General features: G+C 41.8%; 1 protein-coding gene across 1 annotated transcript in view; it reads right to left on the reverse strand.

Moving 5' to 3' along the window:
- SEMA3C (semaphorin 3C) overlaps positions 1-18,257 on the reverse strand; it is a 171,530-nt gene that overhangs the window by 58,417 nt on the left and 94,856 nt on the right. Inside the window, exons 4-6 of the mRNA XM_063134220.1 lie at positions 13,896-13,958; positions 8,689-8,808; positions 5,214-5,304 (exon numbers count right to left, since the gene is read on the reverse strand). Coding sequence (XP_062990290.1) covers positions 5,214-5,304; positions 8,689-8,808; positions 13,896-13,958 — 274 coding nt within the window. The remainder of the gene's footprint in view (positions 1-5,213; positions 5,305-8,688; positions 8,809-13,895; positions 13,959-18,257) is intronic.

Below are 18,257 nucleotides of genomic sequence, written 5' to 3' on the forward strand. Positions count from 1 at the left end.
TTGACTGGTACTGAAATGTGGAATCAAACTGCAATGGCTTTATGAAGTGGAGGTAGGTGGCTTGAAACTGAGCTGTGCACCATGAAGTTCAAATCCAGATTCAAAAGTGGCCTCCATCATAAATGTCCTGGGGTTTGGTGCAGGACCACTGAGAAACTCTGAGTCAGCTCCTTGAAAGGGAGCATCAGGGGGATACGCCTAACCCCAGTGTGAGCAGGATGTCCTCCAGATCCAGATCAACAAGCCCAGCACCTCCATTTTGTCTGGATTAATCTCCACTTTACTTTCTCTCTCTTTTTAAATGCAGTCCATTCCTAAGCTCTGGCAGTCATTCATAGCAGACCTTGCCCCAGCTGATAAAGAGGGGAAGGAGAAATAAGGGTCAGAGTCATCAATAGATGGATGATACCAGAATCCAAACTGTAAGGAATATTAAATGAGGTCCCCATCTGAACTGTTTGTTTACAGTTCTCATTAGAACCTGGGGATTGAAGTAGATATGCAGAAAACCTGATTACTACCACTGGCCTCAATGCAGATGTCTTGCTAAGCCATGGTTAAAGTTGATAAGGAAAAGGAAATTTACTCCAGAGAAGGAAGGAGGCAAGGTGGAATGCATTTCTCAAAGCAGACTCCTGGTTTGTATACTATGTTTTGTTGAGTGCCAACTCTTCTTTTGTAATGAAATTACCATATTTCTTCGATTCTAAGATGCCATCGATTGTAAGATGCACAGTAATTTCAGTACCACCAAGAGAAAAAAAGCTTTGATTCTAAGAAATAATAAACGCACCCGTGATTTTAAGACGCACCCCGTTTTTAGAGATGTTTATATGGGAAAAAAGTGTGTCTTAGAATCGAAGAAATACGGTAAGACCCTCTTCAGATGACATGCTAAGTGACGGTGGTTAAGCATTTTGAGCTAAACATTATGGCTTAGCATGTCATTGATTCGTTCCTAACCATGGTGGCTACATAACCATAGTTTAAACATGCTCACTACCCATTTGCTGCAAAAGGATTAGCAGCCTAACCATGGCTTAGCATGCGGTCTGAACAGGCCCTAAGTGTACATAGGCAGGTCCCCTAGTGTGCCTCCCCTCTGCAACCTCAGAATAACACCATTGACCAACAGCAAAGGGAAGGCAACGTGTAGCCCTCCAAATGGTTTTGGACCACAACTCCCATGATCCAAAGATAGGCATTGGCTATGCTTGCTAGGGTGGATGGATGGTGAGTTATAGGCAAAAACATCTGGAGGATCACAAGTTGCCCATCTCTGACCTACAGGGTTGTTGTAAGGATTACTTTGACATATAGCATCAGAGGGGCTTTTGAACATTAAAAAGGAATGCTCTATCAATCCTAAGGTGTTTTTTTTTTAATATATTAAACTGTCTATCACAAGTGCTACTCCATAATTTCTTGTCATTTGTTTTGTACACTTGTAAGAGATCAAATTAATGGTTCTCACAAAGCTCTCATGTTTATGCCCATTTTTCTTTAAAAAATTGAAACTGGGAAGAGGCTGTGCTATTCTAAATCCCATTGCATACCAGCTTTATTAGTTATGTCTTAAGCATTCCTAGAGCCTACTTGTCTAATCAGGTACCAATAATATCTGTCAGCTCCACTTCCTTTCGGCTTAATTGTTAAATTCCCCCAAACAATTTGTCTTAGTGAGTGCCGTAACCAGCTCACACTCTTTGGCATTGTTTTCGTTCAAGTATGTACTTGACGCATGCCTGCATTTGTAAAATCTGAGAATCTTTTCTGGGGAAGAAAAAGAGCAGCCAAGAACCATCAAGTCTGCTTTCCTTGCCAAAAATGAAAGGGGGGGAAAGTCATACACCACCGTTTTGAACCATGGTTTGAAGTGGGCTTGTAATCCATGGTTGTGAGAGAGCCTGGTTAATGTTATTCACGGCTAGCACGAGTACACACTTTATTCTAAATCAAATTAACACAAGGAAAAAGAGGTGGTAGAAATTCACTCCAGAGGAAGGAGGGGGAAGTATTGCCAACCACTGTTTACAGGGAGTCAGAAATACATCTGAACTAGACCGGACTGACATATGTGTACAGTTCTGGTCACCACACCTAAAAAGGGTATTACAGAGCTTGAGAAAGTGCAGTAAAGGGCAACTAAAATGATTAAGGGGCTGGAGCATCTCCCCTATGAGGGAAGGTTATATCAACTGGGATTGTTTAGCTTGGAAAAAAGGAGGCTAAGGGGAGACATGGTAAAGGTGTACAGAATCATGCATGGTATGGAGAATGTGAATAGGGAGACATTTCTCTCTCTCTCTCTCAAAATACTAGAACCCAGGGACATCCCATGAAACTGATTGGTGGGAGATATAAGACAAATAAAAGGAAGTAATTCTTCAAACAGCACATAGTTAAATTATGGAACTCACTACCACAAGATGTGATGGCCACCGATCTGGATGGCTTTAAAAGAGGGTTGGATAAACTCCTGGACGCAAAGGCTGTCAATGGCTACTAGCCCTGATGGTTGTATGCTATATCCAGTATTCGAGGCAGTAAGCCTGTGTGCACCAGTTGCTGGGGAACATGGGCCGGAGGGTGCTGTTGCACCATGTCCTGCTTGTTCATCCCTGGCCGATGGCTAGTTGGCCACTGTGTGAACAGAGTGCTGGACTAGATGGACCCTTGGTTTGATCCAGCATGGCTCTTCTGATGTTCTTATGTTCTAATATGTTTAGTCATCTGAGATGAAAACTCTTTGTATTACAGATCATGTTAAATAAGAGATGGAGTTTATGGCAAGTTACAAGATGAAAATGTATCGAAGTATGAACTAGCAACATTTTGAAGAGATGGCATTTCTGAAAGCCATTGCGTATATGTATGGGGTACTTTTTTAAAAATCCCATGGGTAAAATCTATTACAGGGTGATTGCATTTGGTTGGGACTCCACTGATTTTAGCGTAATACGTATACTTTATCCTGTTGCCAGTAAGTGTTTGGTGCTTCATTTGGGGTTATTTTCCCTCTTATGATCCCCTCCCTCCCCCTTCCTGGTTTTTCATCATAATAAACATGCTTATCTTAGAATGCTTGGAAAATTGAGACCCGCCCCACTACAGTATCTCTCCCCCCACTTTTTTTTTTCTTGAAACATTCATCTGGCAACCTAGTGCAGAGGTCAAATAAACCATCCTCTCCCAGCTGCCAAATGCCTGTTGATTTTGGTGGGAGTAGAAGGGCTGAAGCTCTAAGACATGCTACGCTGAAACCATCGGACAAAACAGCCGCTGCAGTTTGTTTTCAGTTCCTACAAAGTACAAAATCCGTATGCTAAGGTCAACGGCATTCTTCCCTGCAGTCAAAAAGAAAAAACCCTCCCCATTCAGTCCGAGAGAAATCTGGAGCGCAGTTGCTTTCCCCCTTGGCTAGAAAGGCAAGCATGCTGTGCTCCTGGCTACATGACAGTGGGATTAGATACAGGGTCGTGATCCTAGGCTTTTGAACCACAGGTCTCCCCAAAGACGGTGCAAAGTGCGCAGTCCTTTGCATTCATAGGAAAGAAGGCGGCTGCCAGCACACTCAAGAACAGCCGCTGGTTGAACGGCAGTAGAGCTGTATGTGTAGGCAAATATTTCCGGCCAGGCAGCTAGCACAGCCCTGAAGGTAGTTTGCCAACTATGCACAAGAACTTAAGAAGAGATATGTATGGGGTATGTGTGGTGTAGCGGAGCCAGTGCGGTGTAGTGGCTAAGGTGTCGGACTGGGAGTTGGGAGATCTGGGTGTCGTGTTTCTCAGAACACTCCTGCTTTCGATGGGAGGCAAATGACGAGGCTTGCTCAGTAATCTACAAAGCTTTTATTAAGCAACAAACATCTCTTCTACCTGAAGAGACTCTAACTTCTTGGAAACATCCCCATAGGCAAAACTATGCAAACTAAGCAAGACAATTGATCGCTCAAGAAGAATAGGAAGCCACTTTCCAAATGCCCGTAACTTCAGAGAGCCTGGTGCGGAGGCTGTTTTTGGTGTAATTGAACCAACTTTCTCACACCTTCCTTCCCCCCGTGCGTTTGAGCTTTGGGTGGACCCTAGCATCAGCTGGCATGTCGGGACGCTCACCTCCGGAAGAAACCTCCCTTCCCACTGTGTGTGTAGGATTTGGCCTTGAGGAGGTAAGCTCTGGAGAGGGCTGACTCCCAGCTGGGCAATCGCCCGTGAGAGCTTCCTCCCCCACTGGTACAGGCTGGCTAGTGTCTGGCGCTGCGTCTTCTAGATCTGAATCTGATTCTGATTGATTACCTGAAACATCTTCTCCCAAAACAGGGGCAGTAGGGTTAGACATGACACCGGGTTCTAGTCCCCACTCAGCCATGGAAACCCACTGGGTGACTTTGGGCCAGTCACAGACTCTCAGCCCAATCTACCTCACAGGGCTGTTGTTGTTGTTAGGATAACATGGAGAGGAGGACGCCTATATATGCCCCCTTGGGTTCCTTGGAGGAAAAAAGGTGGGATATAAATGTAATAAATAATAATAATAATAATAATAATAATAATAATAATAATAATAATAATAATAATAATATGCTGGATCAGACCAAAGGCCTATCTAGTTCAAAGGCTGTCTTTGATACTGGATGTACAACTCCTTTCCCCAGCTTAACACATACATTGCTTTCTTCTTTTTTAATAAAGATTTCAAACTATCTTTTAAAATTGTACTTACCAGTAAACACCTGTACAAACCCTTAGCACCTACTACAAGTTCTCAAACCTAGTTAAGTTCCCCCCCCATTTTTTTTTTTTTTTTTGCTTCATTAAAATAAGTCAAAGCAAATAAAATTATTATTTTATAACACTGGAAAAAGATTTGACTTAAAGAAAAAAGAAAGAAAGCTCATGAATTACACCAAAGCTCCCATGGGCCCTATCTGCCCTAAGAGAGACCTACAGAAGACGTGTAACATATTTCCTGAATTTAGCAATCCTGTTTTCATAAATGCGAGCCTAGAATAATGGTAACATATTTCTTGAAAGGCCCAACAGTCCAATTCCCTGAACTGAGGCAAAATTCACTAGAACTAGAAAGTCACTGACAGATAACGCTTTCCAGTTTCTTGTCTTACTCTGTGGCTCAATTTGTTTACAACACCCTATCATTTCACTCTCAGCACCTAATGATTTAAACTTGCAAAAACCATGGTTGTTTTCACTTACTGATCATAACAGAGACGGTATTCACATTTGGGTTGAAAGAGCAGCGTCCCTTCCCAGATTCACATTTGGAATCGATCTTGAAAACTTGTTCCTGTAACACAGAAAGAACGTGTGATGTGTAGAAACATCTGAAAGTGAATTTTAATAGGCCTGCTTTGGATGGTGAATCCTGTGGGGACAAAATGGTCAAAACCTTTTTTTATGTTCTCAGTATTTTAACACCTCGTTCATCTTAAATTTAAACTTTGCTCTTTTAATTCCGTATTTTAATCTTTATCAATTTCTGCTGTGCGATTTTATCCCCGGTTGTGCTTTTTATATTGTATTTTGTATTTGTGTTTTTAGACTGTTGGTTGTTTTGTTGTGCTTTTCACGGTTTTAATTTTTGTGAACTGCCCAGAGAGCTTCGGCTATTGGGTGGAATAAAAATGTAATAAAGAAAGAAAGAAAGAAAGAAAGAAACTAACACAGAGTTATCTTACAATCAGCACCAATAATTCCTTATCCTGCATAAACGACAAAACATCTTGTGGCGTTTTAAAGACAAAGTCATTTTTGCGGCATATGGCAACCCCTCTGAATTATTATCTCATTATTCCGTATTTTTATTAGATCCCATGACTCGCTTAAAAACACACACACATAGGAGGTGGTGTTCCCCCATCTTTCTGAAATATTCTGTCCATTTTCATGGTCATCTTTGTTCGGTCAGTTCATACATGTGTAAAGCCTTGTTTTTATTTAGCTTTAATTTTGCTGCTCAGTGCAGGATAGCAAATCGTGCCTCTCTCCTTTCACACCACATCCTGCTTCCCAAATCAAGGTGTATCGTATCTAACAGTGGCCTCATTCTTTTGGCCCTTGAGATAGAAAATCCCAGAAGCACCTCTCCATGGGAGTAAACATACAACAGTAGTGAATTAAGGGTGCAAAAATACCATGCTTTCTCCAGCCAGCCATGATGGGAGTTGTACACCTTTTTTTTCTGAACATGCATAGCATTGCGCCCTAAACAACTTGGTGAATAAAGCTCATAACATGCCAGATGAGCCATAAAAGTGTTCGTGCCTGCCAAAACTGCCTTGTAGAAGATAATCTTTAACAGGGGGGAACCATGACTGAAAAGACCCTGTCTTGATCACAAGTATGTGTTGTGGGCTAGGCTGAAAAATTAAAGCCCTAGCCTAGTCCAGCCCAATTCTATTCATTTCCAATTGCCACAGAAAGTCATATTTTATGGCTTCATGAGATCATGGCTTTGTGTGGGGGGGGACTCCAAAAAGAAGCTGTTTATAACAATCTTTCCTTCTTTTCCTCTTTCTTTCCCTTTTCACCTGCAAAAGCGACCTTTTGCCTATGAAAAATGATGGCAAATTGGAAAGGGAGATTAGAAAAGGCATTGGTTTGTTGATAAGCAGCGTGATTTCTCACTAGCCCTGTGTGTGGAATGCTAAAAATAAATGCACTCTGTTCAGCTAATTACTATGTATGGATGCAATAGGTAACAAGAGGGGGAAGAGAACTCACGTTAAATCCTTGCACTTGAAACAGCTTTGCTTTTGTTGGCCTGCACAATAACAGCAATGAAAGCATAAGGCCTGCAGTCAAGTGTCTTACAGACTCCAGACATCTGAGACAGCAGTTTATTTGATCAATTGATCATAGGCATACAGCTAAAAGAGACAGCCTCGCTGAGCCAAATCCAGTATGCTAAAGATGCATATCTTTATTTTACAGTTTTAAAACAACACAATTCTGCTCCATCGTGCAGTCTAATATTTGACTGTACATCAATCGATGTCACCTTTAGGTCGGCAAACTACGCAAATTAAACATTTCTGCCTATGTTCCATGGGAGTTTGTTGAAGAATACCTTGAAGATCCCTTTAAAGTGGGTCAAGATTCCCTCGCATTTTTTGGAATTAGTTCTGAGCCAGAACGAGAGACTGCAATGGATTTCGAGAACGTTTTGACCCCCGCTGAAAAGCACAGCCTCCCAACCTCTCTTTTGGCAATTCTTGCATGTGCGTTGAGAAAGGAGTGAAAATGTTTGCAGGTTCAGGGGGAAGGGAAAACACCCTCATTGCCAAGATAACCCGGCCATTCTGGCTGCATAATGGAAACAGAGAAAATGGGCAATTAAACCACAAAAGAAGAGCACTGTAAGGGAAAGTGCATTGACCTGGAGTACGAGCAAAAAAGACATGTCCTTTCTCCTCTGAACACTGACCCACATGAACCAAGAGCAATTTCTAGGCTCTTAGAAAGGGTGCTATTCAGGAAATTCTAATAGGTTCTGGGGTGCTGGGATGTGATCACATTCACTCTGTGATCCTTGATTGGCTGGTATCATGTTCTGAAAAAAAGATTAATAATAATAATGATAATAATAATAATAATAATAATAATAATAATAATAATAATAAAAAAGAAAATGTGCCAAAGCAGCAAGTTGGACCTGCAAACCAGTCTATGTGAGCTAATGCAATGATAGGGATCGTTTTGCTCCTCAAAAAGCGCACATCTTGCCTGGAATGTTTTTGCTTGCAAAAGTTTGGTGCAGATGCTAGTCTCCGTTCGAGGCATAGCTAATAATGACATTGTGCTTTCATTGGGGCCTGGTGGGAAGAGCACGACTGCACAACTTTTGATCCACCAGGCTTGGCACAGCTCACAAGCCGTGAATGGCCAGTTATAATTGTCCTGTTTCTTATACTGGGCTGGGCCTCAGAAACAGACGATGGCAACTTCTTTACAGGCAATAATACATCGCTGTCAATCTTGCGTTCATCTTGGTGAACCATAAGCTCTGCAGGGCTGTGATACTGTTTGATGTGCCTCAAGTGGAATTAGAGGACACATCTCCCTGAACCTCACTGGGCCAGAAACCTGCCTGGTTCTGACTGAAACCCAGAATGGATTCACTGTCCCAACGAAATCAGAGGCACCAGCCTCCACTGCACTTCTGTATGCTACCTCTGAAGACTGTTGTGACAATAGAATGGGACAAGCCAGGTGTGCATTTTTACAAAGTCCTTGAAGGAAAGACATAAACAGATGTGGATGAGAATGTTCTTATAATAGCAGTAATAGTAGTAAAAATAATAAATAGCAGTGGATAACAATAGTGGATGCACTGGAACAGTATCCATCAAATGACAGACATATAGATTAACAGATTTTCAAGACATCTGTCACCTTTGCTTTACCTTAATCCTTTCAAAAGCATGTTGTCACGTGTCATGGGGAGAGGCTTCTAATGAGAAACACAAGCCCAAAGCCTTTTTCAGGCATGAACAAGTAGCCATCTGATTCTTAGGATCTCAATCAGGCATAGGAATGTAAAGGAAACTATTTGCATCAATGTGGTTTGGATACTTATAAAATGGCTCTGATGAACACCAACACCACAATCTGCCAAAAACATGAACAAAACAGGGGGGGGGGGAACCCTCCTGTTGATCAAAACACTTACCTCAGACCTTCGTCCTCTATTGAGGTATGCACATACAGGGCTGAATGCTCCACTCCCACAAACATACAGATGAGTGCGGTTGAAAGTCTGTATCACACGGACAAAATTGCCACAACCGTGCTGCAGTAAGAGAGCAAAAACAAACGTTGATAAACCAGCACACAAACACTGCACAACCTTTTTACCAGCACCTGGTGTAATGTCTGTTATTTCAATGTCTGCAGCTCCCTCACATTTCCCATCTTAAGACTAATGTGGGCCCCATGGTTTGAACATCACCCACCCTGGTTTGCTCCCTATTCACCTCACTCTTTTTTGCCCTGTTTACACATTTCCAATATGCTGCATTATTTTTTTATTTCAGCTTTAGCTCCGATCTTTTTGAAAGCGGGATTAAGGGGGGGAAGTGCAGGAGACATCCTGGAAGTTGATGATGTCATTTGAAGATTCAGCAAACTTCCATGAGTAGCTAATCATGAGCATGTAATAAATTGCTCATATAGAGAAGGTCACAGAGTCAGGCCTAAACTGGTAATGTTTTCATTGTTATACAATTATGTTGGCTGCCTTGATGCTCACCAGCTTGTTTGGTAGACTACAAATTATTATATCATTATATTCAGAGGTGCACACAACACACACACACACACACACACACACACACACACACACACACACACACTATCTCCCCTGGCACTCCAGCTATGCAGTGCTGCCTACTCCCCACTCAATAGACTGGAAGCAAAATCACTCCAAAAACTAGGGAAAGGAAACTGTAAATATACTATAAAACAGGGATGGGCAGAAGGCAGCTCTCCAGATATTTTGGATGTTAGCTCTTAGAAGCCCCCACCAGCATGGCAATTGTCAGGAATGCTGGGAGTTGAAGTCCAAAACATGTGGAGATCTGCCTTCTCCCATCCTTACTATAGTGCATGTTCAGTTGGCAACCTTAGTCTCTTGTATTTTGGACTTGGGGTGTTTGGTGTCACCAGGTTTACGTAGGGAGTCTTGTGATCTTCTGAGTAATATGTGGATGAAGCTCTAGCCCTGGTGTGAGGAACCTGTGATCCTCCAGATGTTGTTGAACCTCAATTCCCATCAACCCCAGTGAGCATGGCCAATATTCAGGGATGCTGGGACATGTAGTCCACCAATATCTGGCAGGCCACATCTCTAGTCAAGCCAATGCCAAGCTTCCTTACTAGGCTGTCATCCTTTGGCAGGAAACTCAAGCTCTTCAACAACAAGACCTGCACACTGTGATATATGAGAAGGACTCTTAAGGTTGAAGCAGCATACAAACAGCAGAAAGAAAGAAAGAAAGAAAGAAAGAAAGAAAGAAAGAAAGAAAGAAAACCACTGCGATAGCCCCTAAAGAAGTACTGTGATCGCCCCTAAAGCCTTTGCCTTCCCCTTTTGGCTTTGCCATTTCTTCAAAGGTGGAAGCAGTCAGCAAAACGTTCCTAGCCCGGCCTTCCTTGTCTAGACAACTTCCCCCAACAACACTGAAAGCTGACATGCTTGTAGCATTAGCTCTAGCAGACATGAAACATTTAGCCATGCTTTCAACACGTGGCAAGATTTTCAAAGCCACAATATGGAAAATGTAAACATGTGCTTAGGGCTGCTCTTTCCCTCCCTGCCATTCTTTCACCCTTTTGTTCATTCTATCCTTCAGGACTCTGAGTGGTGCCTGCTGGTGCACTTTACACACAGATGCTTCCTTTCTGGATGTGATTCTATGGAGGACCTTGTTCTGCCTCCATGCACAGCATAAACTAATGTTATCGGGGTCTGTGGGCAGATGAACCATTTATCATTGATAAATGTTCATGTTCCAGTCCATACAACATTCCATTTTACTATGACACATGACACCCCAGAAAGGGTTGCACCAAGAGCTGGTGGCACTACACATCTGGAAAGATCCCTGTCCATTAGGAGCCCTTCCTGATGAATAGCCCAGACTTTTATGATTAGGTGTTTTATCAGTACAGCATCTCAGTAGATTTCTGTGAACTCAATATACTGGCTTTGCTCATAAACCTGCTGCGTGTTCGGACTACTTATCATCATCAGCAACTACACCGTTTTCATGTACACTTCAGTATGTGTGTGTGTGTGTAGAATATTTTGTATACATTATTTACATTCATAAAGAATGTGTTCCCTTGCATTCAGCAAACTTTTTTTCTTGGATTCACTAAAGAAAAGTTGAGCAACAACTTAATTAATGAGAGCTTCTCAGGCTGTCTCAGACATCAGATGAAGGGAACTTGTCTTGTTTCTCCTGCTGTATAAGACTCCATTTTCAAATAATTTTTGGACACAGTAAAGTCTGCATGAAGTATTTTCACCGCATCGGTTTTAAATTCATGCCCCCATGGTCGTAGGTTGTATTTGCTACGTAAACTGATTTTACTCACAGTTGAAAGTCAGCCTAACGTGACAAATGCCTGTTTAAAGATAGGCAGAATATTTAATGGGCCACCGATTCTGGCCCACTTGCATTGGCTGCCTATATGTTTCTGAGCCCAATTCAAGGTGCTGGTCTAACCTATAAAGCCCTACATGGCTTGGGACCACAATACCTGATGGAACGCCTCTCCCGACATGAACCTACCCGTACACTGCGCTCAACATCTAAGGTCCTCCTCTGAGTGCCTACTCCGAGGGAAGCTCGGAGGATGGCAACAAGGGAGAGGGCCTTCTCAGTGGTGGCCCCCCGACTGTGGAATGATCTTCCCGATGAGGCTCGCCTGGCACCAACATTGTTATCTTTTCGGCGCCAGGTCAAGACTTTTCTCTTCTCCCAGGCATTATAACAGCATTTAACAACGTTAAGTTTGTTTTTAATGGACCCCAGAATTGTTGTTTTTAAATGGATACTGTTGTTTTTATACTGGTTTTTTTGTTTTTTTAATTTTGGTATACTTTTAATGTTTACTATTTTTAATTGTTGTAAACCGCCCAGAGAGCTTCGGTTGTGGGGCGGTATATAAATGTAATAAATAAATAAATAAATAAATAAAATCCAGCTGAACTTCAGTGGATTTGGGGAGGTGAATATCTCCCCTGAAGATCAGGAGGAAGGGGTGAACAATTGGGTGTGTGTTTACTAATATCTTCAGGTTACAAGGTGGACAAAGATTGTCTCCATGCAGCTGAAATACTGAATGTGCAAAATTGACAACTTCATTATTTTGTGATGACTTTAGCCCATTAAAAAGAAATATGGGAATTGGGCATAATTTGCTAAATAACGGTACCTTTTTTTAAAAAAAGGACAGTGCCTAACATGATAATCCATGGAAGTTTACTGGAAAGTTAGTAAGTTCAGTGGTGCTCATTCCCAAGTATTGTCTACTGAGACATAAGTCTGTCTACTCATAAGTAAGTCTCACTGATTTCATGGGGCTTACTTCATGTAGGATTTCCACCTAGTTGTCATGTAAAATTTATTCATCTATTGCTCTCACTTTTACACTGACGGCATTTAGTGATGTATAGTGCTCTACTAGATTGAAATAAACATATTTTTAAATGTAAGACGCAAATGGCATTTTGCATAGTAAGGAGGAATACTGATGCAATACCAATCCTTAGTATGTGTGATGCATTAGAGTGTTATAATCCTCTGGGAAAGGAAGCAGACACCATGCCACAACTTTTACTCTAATTTAATTAAACAAAAATCACTTGAATCCATTACTGGTGACATCTTAATGGAAAATGCCGTACTGTGTTATGCTCTGCTGATCCAATATTTTCTTCCCTTGAGAAGTGTGGATCAAGATAAGATGGGCTTGTAAAATGTACCTGATCTGTTCAGATATACTCCTTTTAATTACATGTTTATGACCAAATGAATTGTTATATAGCATAGCACAGTACTATTATTTAATTAAGATTAAAATTCATGTAGCTGATTCAAATATTGGCAAAACAAGATCTAATATAACATTCCTCATACATGCCCATTTATTAAGTTTTAGCAAATGTTTTGGGACCAAGGGAACCCTCCAGATTGCTTGCAAATTATATAATCAACAATAACAGCAGTATAAAATAATACCAACAGTAAAACAGATAAAACCAGTCCAAATATCACAATAGGATTAAATCATGAGATGTCTTGCCAGCTAAAAAAATATTTTAGAGCACAATCCTATGCATGTTTAGATAGGAAAAAAGGCCCAGCATGCCCCAGCCAGCTATGTTGAGAATTCTAGCTGTGCTGGCTGGGGAGTGCTGGGAATTGTAGTCCTTTCTTCTGTCTAAACATGCATAGGATTGTGTCCTCAGACAGTCATCTAAAATAACAGATATTGCTTTGCAAATTTCTCTAGGCAGGGAAATTCACCAGTAGGGTGCGATCACCTAGAAGGCCCTGATTTTTCGTCACTATCGTTCTACGCCATGGCCCCAAATCAGGGCCTTGGTTGGTGCCCTGCCATAATTTATTAGTAGTATTCCTACTAATCTAATCCCTTAGAGGCTTCTCCAAGAAGCACCCAAAGCGATGTACAATATACTAAAATCATGACAATTTCATAAGTGGTTGGATAGTTGGTTTGACCAAGAATCACTTTAAAGATTGGAGGTTTATTAGGTAATTGGCTCAACAGATGGCTTTTTTGTGGGATTCTTGTTTTAGCTCCAATAATAGCCGTGCCACATTTACCTGCTTGAAGGAAGTTCTGCTCTTTTTCAGGCATCTGCTCAAAATGTGGCTTTATAGAACTAATAAAAGAGTCTTTATGATCAAGCAGTAAGTGCTGTTGGAATGTACAGGGACTTTTTCCCCCCAAACAAAAGGCCACATATACCGTCTGGGAGTCTGTCCAGGCACTTACATTAGCATTAGCTCAGCAGTCTGCAATATATTCTCTAGGAGATATGCAGAGCAAGCATTATTAATGATATCCAACTCTAGCAACAAGGTAAGCAAGAACTAGGTTTTGTTTTATTTTTTTTAAAAAAACTCTAGACCTTAACATGAGCAATGCACTCATTTTTTTCCAGACATCAGTAGGGAGACCCAGGCTGTGTAAATATCTTGTTTGTTTCAGAATTTCGCAGCACCATTCAGCCTGCAGAGTATTAAAAGAAAATACGCCTCTTCCGCATTGCTTTTGGCTGCACCCAAGGTGCTCTGTTTCAGTGGCCAAATATTTAATTAAAAGGAAAAATAAAATACTTACCGTAGGATCTTTGCCAGCCATTTTGCACTCATCAACTTTGGTTGTTGATGCTGGCCAGAAAATCTGTGTGGAAAGAAAAAGAAAAAAGATTTAAAATGGATTACATAATATTAAATGCATATTTACAAGGGTGGGGAAGAATTATGATTTCCACCTTGTTCAGGCTACCACACGGCCTTCAAGGCATGCCTAAACTCACAAGGTCAATATTTTTGCAGATTCGTTTTGCTATGGAAAGTATTTCTTCCCATTTTTTCTTACTGAGAAAACCAGCCAAGGGGGTCAGGTCCCCTCCCACCACGCTGGGTGAGTTCAGCGTCGGTTTGAAAAATGTGCTCCAAATATATCATTGAACTACAAGCTGTTCTAAATTAGAGCGCTCCAGAAAGCAGCCCTTTAAAATTAATGGATGTATTTGTCATCTCAAATTGTTGCAGGACCTTGCAAGCCTGTGCCTTTATGAAGACATGCATGGGCAAAGGATCTGCCCTAACATTTATTAATCTAGTTATAGCTAGGATTAAGTACCATAGGGCCTCTTTGCACACTCACTGAAATGCAAATTGTTAAGTGGTGGGCAAAGGACGGACACGCCCAACTAGTGGGTGTGACAACCGGGTCCATTTCTGCAGACTTCATTCATTTCCCTATCCCAATGTCCTGTAGGCTGTAGGATGCTTTGGCTGTAGGATGCTGTATGTGCAGATCAGGTATATACAGAGGGACGATCAATCCAGGCCGAGGTCAGAGCACATGCAGTCAATCAGTCACGAGGGTTAGGCAAAAACAGGAGTAGTCACAAGAACAGGCAAAGGTCCAAACACCATAAACAGTCAGTACATTACATAGTCCGGAGGCAGAGCCAGTAGGCAGTCCAAAAGGTCAGTAAACCGGGTATCAGGCAAGGTTCAGGAAACACGGTTCAAGGCAGGATGGACCAAAGTTGTTGAAACACTGGCTGACTCCAAATGCAGGCTTTTAAGCCCAAAGCCCCCACCCAGAGCTCAGCTGCAGTAATCAAAGCTCTCCTTTCAGAGCCCTACTCCGGAGGAGACCCTTTTTCCCTGAGGAGACCTTTTCTGCAGGCTAGTACTCTGTGGCACAGGAGCCTTACTCGCCTGTCGCTTGAGGCGACGTCGCTCCCGGGGGTCGGGGGCTCAGCCTCTGCCTCAGAGGCGGAGTCCCTTTCTCCTGGCAGGGATGGTCCTGCAACTACCTCCCCTGAGGGCTCAGGCTCCTGCGGGTCTGACGGTGGTCTTGGGTCTGGGGCTTCGGCTTCTGGAGCACCCTGGGCTTCTGGGGCCTCTAGTTCCTCCTCTGAGGACTCCTCAAGTAGGGGCATGACACCCAAGTCTATTCCATGCTGATTCTGTGCACATTTCTTTTTTCCCCACAAAAGTAAAAATTCTGTTTGGAATTATTTTATCTTCAAATGTGCTCATCTAATCAGACACGTGTTTTTCTATTCTGTGGTACACATTGCAATTCTGGAAATGTATAGATTTCCAAATGCAAAATGTGTCCGGTCTGCATCTGTTTCCAGGTGATGCAGATTGGAGAAGTCCATTAAAAACAATAAGATGGAGCAGATTTCTGGCACACCTCTACTCTTCCACAACAGGTGCATAAGGCAGTGTGTGAGCTGACTGCACTGCTCTCCATTGGGGCCAATATGGGCAGAGGACTAATTTTTGACAACTTTTCCAGACATGAAAGGAGCGGGGAAAGAAGAGTGTCTGAATCAAACTTATGTCTGCAAAATATTTGGCTTTTAATTTGTAGTAAAGTACCTCCCCTAAAGACGGAGATAGGGGAATGAGATTTCACACACATCTTGGGAACATAACTGCACACTGCAAAACGAGGTTCGCATGATGCCATATATGTCGTGAGCATCATAGGGAGGTTCGTATTTATTTATTTATTTATTTATGTATTTATGTATTTATGTATTCCATTTATATGCCGTCCCATAGCTGAAGCTCTCTGGGCGGTTTACAAAAGTTAAAAACAATGAACATTAAAAACAGAACCGCCTATAACTACATGGACACGTAAATATACAAAATTTAAAACCACCAAAAGTTTAAAAAACAGCAATATCCATTTAAAACAACTATTCTCGGGTCAGTTAAAAACTCAGCATATGCTGTTAAATGCCTGGGAGAAGAGAAAAGTCTTGGCCTGGAGCCTAAAAGATAACAATGTTGGCACCAGGCGAGCCTCGTCGGGGAGATCATTCCATAATTGGGATGGGGGCACCACTAAGAAAACCCTCTCCCTTGTTGCCATCCTCCAAGCTTCCCTCGGAGTAGGCACTCAGAGGAGGGCCTTAGATGTCAAACGTAGTGTACTGGTAGGTTCATGTCGGGAGAGATGTTCCGTCAGATATGGTGGTTCCAAACTGTGTAAGGCTTTATAGGTTAAAACCAGCACTTTGAATTGGGCTCAGAAATGTATAGGCAGCCAATGCAAGCAGGCCAGAATCACTCATATGTTTGAACCTTCTGGTTCCCGTTATCAATCTGGTTGCTGCATTTTGCACAAGCTGCAGCTTCCGAACTATCCTCAAAGGCAGCCCCACGTAGAGCGCATTGCAGTAATCTAATTTGGAGGTTACCAGGGCATGGGCAACTGAAGCTAGGTTATCACTGTTCTCTCCACAACAGTACAATCATCCTTGCCTCCTGAGTGCCTGAACCAGACTATTGTTAACCTCCTGAAATGTAGCAAAGATGCATGACTGTGACACTTAATTTCACCTACAGCAAACCTGGGAAGGTCCTTTGAAATAGAAACACCTGCAGAAAATTCAAGGGAGGTTTAGCAAAAAAAGTTTCACACGTCTAGGTTGCACCTTTTTACTTAATGCACAGAAGTTCTGCCTAACCAAAACATCTGTAGGGAAGTGAAAGAAGTGATAAGGTTTGAACATTTTTAGGGAAATAGATCAGTTATTCTCTACTCTACTGTCCAAAGACTGTATAAAAATATAAATCAAAGATATTGGGAAATTAAAAATGTATGGGTGGCAGAAACTTATAAGGTCTTCAAGGGAGATATTTATTTATGAATTAAAATACTCATAAATTGCCTTTCTGTCCAAAAAGGCCCCCAGGACTATATATACAGCTTTAAAACAAAACAATCAATTAAAAACAGAGCAAGTCATCTTTAAAATGTCCAGAGAGCAGAATAAAATATTTAAACCCATCAAAAGCCAGTTTTTAAGGCCTGCCTAAAACTAGCAAACATGGCCAATTCTGGCTCCATTATCAGGGTGTTGCTACAAAAAGGCCCTGTCCTGTCCTGTCCTTCTGTCAACCTAACCATTTTTTTTGGCGGGGGGATATAACAGAGTCTCTGAAATTAAATAGCTTCATTGCCATTCAACTCCACAACTCGCTGCAGACTGCTAATGCTGAACTGATTGTGGAGGTGTGATTTGGTTGCGCTCCTTCAGGGCTGATGAACCTGTTTTTGGACTGCAACTAACAATTTCCTATGCTGATTTTTAGATATTCACAAAAAGCCTAGATTGATAGAAGTAATGGAACAACTTGGACCTCTCTTGCAAATGCCTAAACCTCCTTAGGGAGCTTGACCTCCCACATTGTGAATCCCTGAAAATATGAAGCCTTTGACCTTTGGTCTTGTTATGGATGGAAATGAAGGCAAAGCAGAATAATCGAAGATACTCTTTTTTTAAAAAAATACATATTGAAACTGTCGTTCATTCGTTAATCAGTCCAGGTCAACAGTGCTGAAGTCTCATAAAGAAGGCTGTTGACAACGGGTTTCTTTTTGGATGCCAAAGCTGAAATGCAGGATATCTCATAAGAAAATATGTTCTGTCAAGCTTCCAGCTGAAGTTAGCCCAAGAGATTTAGCTAATTTCTAGATAAACATCCCGGCCTCAGAAGAATCCTCCTCCAGTACACACCCAAATTTAGAACAATATACAGCTCATCTCTAGCAGTCTCTACTTTACGCAAGTAGCATGAAAACATGTTTTTAAGTAACAGGAACCTCCCAAGATTTCTTCATAACTGGGACAAAAAGAACCTGACATTATAACAGATGTAATGTGTGTGAAACAGAAACTGACAAATTTGTCCTTCCATGCAGAGGGCATTAAGGGAGTAGTGCTTAAACATCTGGCTTTGAATCCCTGTGTGTATTCAGCCGTGCTTAAGATGCTGAATTATGATGCCGCCATGAAGAACGTTGGTGACGGACCTTCACTGTGGTGGCACCCACTCTCTGGAGGACCCTCCCTCACATAGTTCAGGAGGCGGGAAACATAATATCTTTTGAACGTCTCCTGAAGACATACCTTTTCACATAGGCTTTCCCTGGTTT

Source organism: Elgaria multicarinata, chromosome 9, assembly GCF_023053635.1.
Source record: "Elgaria multicarinata webbii isolate HBS135686 ecotype San Diego chromosome 9, rElgMul1.1.pri, whole genome shotgun sequence".
In the NCBI taxonomy this organism is placed as follows: Eukaryota; Metazoa; Chordata; class Lepidosauria; order Squamata; family Anguidae; genus Elgaria; species Elgaria multicarinata.